Source organism: Nicotiana tomentosiformis, chromosome 6 (assembly GCF_000390325.3).
Source record: "Nicotiana tomentosiformis chromosome 6, ASM39032v3, whole genome shotgun sequence".
NCBI lineage: Eukaryota > Viridiplantae > Streptophyta > Magnoliopsida > Solanales > Solanaceae > Nicotiana > Nicotiana tomentosiformis.
This window is the reverse complement of record NC_090817.1, coordinates 111462034-111468882: the sequence shown is the minus strand read 5'-3', so window position 1 is coordinate 111468882 and position 6849 is coordinate 111462034. Positions and strand designations below refer to the sequence as shown.

At 33.8% G+C, this 6849-nt stretch overlaps 1 protein-coding gene across 6 annotated transcripts; it reads left to right on the top strand.

Moving 5' to 3' along the window:
- Nucleotides 1–943: 943 nt before the first annotated feature.
- Nucleotides 944–5263, top strand: LOC104116541 (probable trehalose-phosphate phosphatase F). Of its 6 annotated transcripts, none has more exons than XM_009627420.4 (14): nt 944–1054; nt 1268–1310; nt 2551–2616; nt 2703–3173; nt 3291–3431; nt 3512–3583; nt 3697–3819; nt 3941–3997; nt 4107–4208; nt 4318–4395; nt 4482–4551; nt 4654–4724; nt 4810–4902; nt 4996–5263. In XM_009627420.4, exons 4-14 carry the CDS (start codon nt 2883–2885, stop codon nt 5041–5043), a joined length of 1146 nt encoding a protein of 381 aa, XP_009625715.1. In that variant the 5' UTR covers nt 944–1054; nt 1268–1310; nt 2551–2616; nt 2703–2882; the 3' UTR covers nt 5044–5263. The 6 variants fall into 6 exon arrangements, with proteins under 6 accessions (XP_009625715.1, XP_009625712.1, XP_033517287.1 ...); XM_009627417.4 differs by having other exon boundaries at nt 961–1070; XM_033661396.2 differs by having other exon boundaries at nt 967–1054; nt 2528–2616.
- Nucleotides 5264–6849: the final 1586 nt, after the last annotated feature.

The following is a 6849-nucleotide window of genomic DNA, read 5'->3' as shown; positions in this document are numbered from 1 at the left end:
AGAACTAAACAACAACATAACAAAGGACCAGATCCCAGCATTGAATACATCGCATGTCCTTAGTATTGTTGCGTCTTTGTTTATATTATTCACTTATAACTCCTACTCAGCTTATTTTGAAGCATCTCGTAGGACACTTTGTAAATCATAAACCTTGTGTTAATTGTGTTGACTAGAGTTAGTCAACGTGATTAGCTTTGTAATAGAGTTATTACAAAGAGCCTTGCAATATAATTATTGTAAGTAGGTGAGGAATTAAGAGTTTAATTCCAAGGTTACAATAAGTTGTAATCTAAAGTTACTCAGTTAGTGAAGTTGAAATCATACGAGTGTAGGTTGTGATTTTTAACCTCGTGAGCTGGGAGTTTTCCACGTAAATATTGTTGTGTTATTTACTTATTGTTGTGTTATTTACTTATTGTTGTGTGTTCTGTGGGAACTGATAGAGAACCAGCTTCACTATACAGTTTGATGGACTCTTAGTTTACCTCACTTCCTACCATAACAAATAGTAACAAATAAAAAATGCTAACCTTAGTGCCAAAAAACATTCGGACCAAATAAGCTAGCTTAATAAAAGGCAAATATGAGATAGTTTTGTCCATCAATAAAATTGGATTGATGAGAAGAAATTATTTATTTTGTATCGATCTTCCGAAATTATCCCAGTTTATTGATCAATATACCACACACTTGGATTGTATGATTTTATTATATCGGAGGTTTAAGAAGTCTTGAGTAAAAGGAGGAACTGTTAGGCATTTAAGAATTGAATCTTTTTATAGGCCGTGCATGTCTAAACATTATATTATACCTTGGAACTTTTGCTAATAGTTTCGTGATTCGACGAGCGGAGGAAGAGGTTTCCTTGTATGGCACGTCGTTTTGGGGGGGGGGGGGCGGGGGGCGGGGGGGGCGGGGCCTATTTAAACTCTATAAGTACTTGGCCTTTTCCCACCTCCAATTACTTCTCTTCCTAATTAATTTCCTTTCATTTTTTCTCTCCCTCTCCTTAATTTCCTTCTTAATTTTCCATCTATACTCCATTCTTAAGGTTTTCTCATTTCTTGGTACAATTCATTTCTTTCTCTTTCCCTTCTTCCATCTTCTTCTTTCATTTCCCATAAGGAACAATTTTTTTCTTCATTTTCATTTTATTCTTAAAATCTGCATGCTTTTGTTTCTTCTTTTAGTTCATGATTTTGGTTTCTAATAATTCTCCTTGGCCTTCTAATTAGATAATCTACATTGGTTTTTCTGGATTCAGGGTTTGGACATTCACATTTTTTTGAGCTCTTAGTTTCAACCAGGTATTTAATTTGATGTCGTGTAGCTACAATGTTTCTTTTCTTTCTTAATTCAAGTGACCTTTTCTCATGCCTTTCTATTAGATTTCCCCATAAGTATCTTCATTTGGAACCTCGTAATTTTCCCTTTTCGGAAATTCTTGCATCTTTCGTACCTTTAATTAACGATGGTGTCGTACGTTTCTGCGTAGCTTATTTAATTTGACCGATTAAATTTCTGTCTTTTGTACGATCATTAACCATATAGTACTATGTTTTATCGGCTAATAGTAATTTGACAGCACATAATCCTTGAATTCATTGTTATATGATTTAAGTTATTTAATTCTGTTGGTTGTTGCAAGATGTTGAAATCTTTGATTATGTGACAACAATCTTTACAGTTAAATACTAACGGTTTTATAGTTTCATATCTAGCCCAGGTATTTTTCTCATTCATTTTTATTTATTGTTTTTGGTCAGGGATTCTTATGAGCCATGCTTAAATTTATCAGCTTCTCCTGATTTTCGTGGCTGAATTGGTGTAAATAAAGTTGTAGAGAGTTTGGTTCAAAATCCTAATGGTTATTTATACTCTTTGCCGTTTGGTTCAAAATCCTGAAAGACCAATATATTTTTATGAAAATTTATAGAGATAATTGTCCAAGAGAAATCCTGATTATTAGGCTTCTGCCACTTTTCAGTGTAAGATCAATCTCGTAGAATGATCCTTTTACCATTAGAAGGTCCACCTATAACAACAGATTAACCAATAAAACTGGTCAATTGGTGAGAAAGAAATTTATATCTACCTGATATAATAGCCGCAACTACCGTTCTGATAGAAATGGAATCTTTCACACCCTTTGTAAAAACAGCATCACAGTAAGACAGTATACATCCCGTAGGATATGGATTTAAATAGTTGTGCAGAGTTAAATCTTATCTCTGGTTTTTTGTTCTGGTCTTCTATTTTCTTCCATTTTCTAATGGTTTTGAAGCCAACCAACAAAATGCCTTCCAAAATAGAGCACTGAAATTAATCTTGCTTCCATATTGACGTAAGGATTGTGGCGCAATACTTTTCCTCTATTGATATTACTTACATTATTCCTTTGCTAATAGTACAAGATTCCTTTTTGTTTATATGCTCCATGTTGAGTGTTACTATAACTTTGTTTAGTCAATACTTTATCCTCCAATGGGTTTCCAGATTTAAGGTAAAACCATGACATGTATAGGTTGTTTTCTTCCCTCCTGGTAGGAAAACACAGAGGCCTATGACTAATATCAAATTCTGAACCAAAAATGTTGCGGCCCTGGAAATGAGGTACTTGCGCTGATGGATTTATATAATTGGCTCAATGACACCACTATTTTGAGAATCTTGGCGCATGAAAATTTGTGATTGACCAGATTTCAGGAAGCCTAAGCTTGATGGACAGCATATCCAGCAGCAGCGAGAAGAAAAAATTAAAGAGGTGGTTTTTCGCTGACAAAAGGGTGGGATAGAAAGATTAGGTACTCCATACACCTACTAATATTCAGTGGTCTTCTACATAGCGAAATAAAAATCAGTAAATTCTGAGACATATAATGGACTTAAATTCAGCGAATGCTTCTCCTGTTCTTACGGATCCTTCACTGATAAACAAGTCTACATTTCGGATCTGTTCAAATTTATTGCCTTATTCACAATCGGGGCCTTCAATCTCCACTAGCGTGCTAATGATTCCGAGAAAAAAGCCAGGGAAGCTTGATGATGTTCGTTCTAATGGTTGGCTTGATGCAATGAAGTCTTCTTCGCCTCCTAGTAAGAAGGTTCAAAAGGAAGTAGACATCCAGGATTTCTCAGATGATGCTGATATTGTTTACTGCTCTTGGATGGTGTGTTAAGACATTTTATTGTTTTTCTAAATCTTGCACACTTGTCTATCTGCCTAGGCGGAGTGAATGTCAAATACCTTATAATCAACCGTCTCTTTTCCTGTTGTTTGTTTGCAGTTCAAGTATCCATCAGCTCTTAACTCCTTTCAGCAAATTGTTAGCCATGCAAAGAATAAACAGATTGTTATCTTCTTAGACTATGACGGGACTCTTTCTCCTATTGTTGATGACCCTGACCGAGCTTTTATCTCCGCTGATGTAAGTATTTCCTTCTTGCAAGAGAGAAGCTTAACTGCAGATGTTCACGCATTAATGAAAAGAAATTACACATTCTGCAGATGCGTTCAGCTGTCAGGGATGTTGCCAAGTATTTCCCAACAGCCATCATCAGTGGAAGAAGCCGTGATAAGGTAAAATTCTTACATTAACCAGTAATTCATGTATTGTTAGTTGTTTACCCCATCTACTTTCTGAACCTATCTTTTCGCTTTCAGCAATGTGACTTATGTCAATCCTGTTTCAGGTTTATCAGTTGGTAGGATTAACTGAACTCTATTATGCTGGTAGCCATGGTATGGATATCATGCTTCCAATTAAAAATGAGGTGTGCAGTTATGGTTCACTTATTAAATATACTGACCAGCAGGTATTACAATTTAATTTATGAGAGTTGTCACCTTCTTCCATTGCCTAGTATAATTGACATTTTGTCATTTTTATTCATTTTTACCTTACTTATAACTAGTTCTAATTTACGTCTCAAGCAGGGCAAGGAAGTTAATCTATTCCAGCCTGCTCGTGAATTTTTGCCTATGATTGACGAGGTGGTTTACTTGTTTCTTTAAGCCTTGCAAATAAGTAGTGATTGGCACCAAATGAAAAAAAAAAAAAAGATTTATAGACTTGAATTGGATGAGCTCGATTATTTTGCAGGTATTTAGAACCCTTGTCGATAAAACAAAAGAAGTAAAAGGTACAAAAGTTGAGAACCACAAGTTTTGTGCCTCTGTACATTACCGTAATGTAGATGAGAATGTGAGCCTCATTCCTTGCTGTTTCATAATGTCTGTGAATTCTGAGGTTAATTACCTTTGTGAATTATTCTGCAGCCAACTTATGATGATGGTTTTCATTTTAAACGCAGAGTTGGCCAGTCGTTGCACAATGCGTCCATGACGTCTTGAAAGAATACCCTCGACTACGACAAACTCATGGCCGGAAGGTTTCTCAGTTACTTGATTTTAGTAACATGATTACATACATAATTGCAATTTGTTGAAATATTGCTTCTTTTTTGTTTTTCAATAGGTTTTAGAGGTCCGTCCTGTAATAGACTGGGACAAAGGAAAAGCAGTTGAGTTTCTGCTTGAATCACAAGGTATGTGAGTGTTGGTTTAGAGCACATAAAAGTGGTGAAGTCAAGAAATTTTAGAATGGATTGTTCTGTCCATGTTTATCAAATATATGCACAACCATGCAGGTTTTCGAAATAGTCATAATGTGCTCCCTATCTATATTGGAGATGATAGAACAGACGAAGATGCATTCAAGGTAATTAATAGTATACAACAGAATCTCATGTCAATACTAGTAGCATTACCATTTCTTCTGACATTAAAGAGTATTTTAAATCCAGGTTTTGAGGGGAAGATATCAAGGTTATGGGATTCTTGTTTCGGCTATCCCAAAAGAGAGTAATGCTATCTTCTCTCTCAGGGATACCTCAGAGGTGAGAATATGACATTTTTGTTCTTGATGTCAATAAAATGTAAAGTAATTTCTTGATGTGAAATCTAAAGTCTCCAATCAAAATCATATGCAGGTCAAAGAGTTCTTGGAATCTCTTACGAAAACTATGGAAAATCACTAAAATTAAAATAAAAGGAGGGGAGCAGAAAGGATAGTATAGATAAGAAACATTACATTAGGTTATTGGAGTTTTATGAATAAGCTGAAGCCATTTTTTTTTATCATTCTTTCAGTATTTCTAATACAAGTGGAAGAAACATGTACTTTCTTTCGTGTTCTCCTTTGAATATGTATTAAGGCCTTTCTTCTCTGAGTTAATGTGATAGTAATGTTTCAGATGACTATGTAGAGTTCGTTGTTCTGTCATTTCATTCCCATTGTTTTTCTTTCTTTTTGTGGTTGAAACAAGATAACAAATAGGGTAAGTACTATATTGCTGCACTCTCTTTTGCATTTAACGGTTCAAATACAGGCTTTGTTGTCTAGGGTGAGCTCTGTATCAGGCCAAGCAATATGGACTCAGTTATAAGACCAACACAGATCTAGGCAACAAAAAATTAACATAAATTACCCTCCAACAGAAAAGTAGCCTGTAGATATATAATATAAGTACATATGTGTGTAGCGGTGCATAATTAGTATATAACGACTATTAATATTTAATATATTTGGCCGAGCGGCCAACTATGTAACTTCTGTGTTCTAAAGTTTCCTTTCCCAGCTTATTTGGATGGTTGTGACATGTCGTTTCATAATATATTGTTTTGTATTATTTGATGAATACAACGTTTGGATAGATCGTATCATTTGCCGTCGTTTGATGATGTCATGCACCAACAGTACGAAGAATAAACTTGCAACATTTTCAAAAAGAAATACAATACATAGTAAAATTATTATATATAAAGGTAATGTAAATGATAAAATATGATTATTTAATAATGAGGAAGGGCAAGATGAGAGAAAAAAGCAAGGTAACACCACCATACTAAATCTGTCATTACATAATATGACACTTTTCGTCTTTACGTAACAATGGATTTAACAATATGATACAATAAAATTAAAGTAACAATCAAATAAACATTGTATTTATAATAACAATACAATACAATACAATAGTAACAACCATCCAAACAGCATACGGTAGTAGTATGCAAACCAAATTGAAATTACACATTTCATAGGTAAAGAATTGCTAATGCTTCCTTTAATCAATATTTTAGTTCATTATTTATTTTATTGATATAGATGTTATAGAAATAAAAATAGGAAATCTTACAGAAATATCTCAAATAAGTCCCAAAATTATCAACCTCTAGCCATTAATTATACACTTACCAAAACTAGTCAAGCACATATAAAATTAAAAATTCAAATAAATAAGATTCTTTCTCTCCAAGAATCACACACAAAGATCTTCTTCCATATTTTTAAGCGTGATTAGCAACATTAGATGAAAGTCGGAAAGAAATTTCATGTATGAGATAGCAAATAAGGTGATGGAATAATATATATATATATATATATATATATATATATATATATATATATATATCTAAGCAAAAAGGATCTTTTTCAATGGATATGGTTGAAATTCATTGAAAACATATACAGTCAAACCTTTCTATAATAGCAGTGTTTGTTCCGATATTTTTTGGATGCTATAGTGAAGTGTTGTTATAGAGGACATATATTATAACATAACATAAAAGATCGGTTTCGAGAAAATTAAACTTGGCTTTTATAGTGAATGACTATTATATATGGATATTGTTATAGAGATATCTGACTGTAGACGAGTCAACATACAAAACTTGAGGAAGTTTGGAGGTGATTTGGACTGATTTGGTATCAAACTTCGTAGTTAAAATCGAGTTCAAAAAATTCTTCTGCGACACATGCATCACGCATGTATCTCACACTC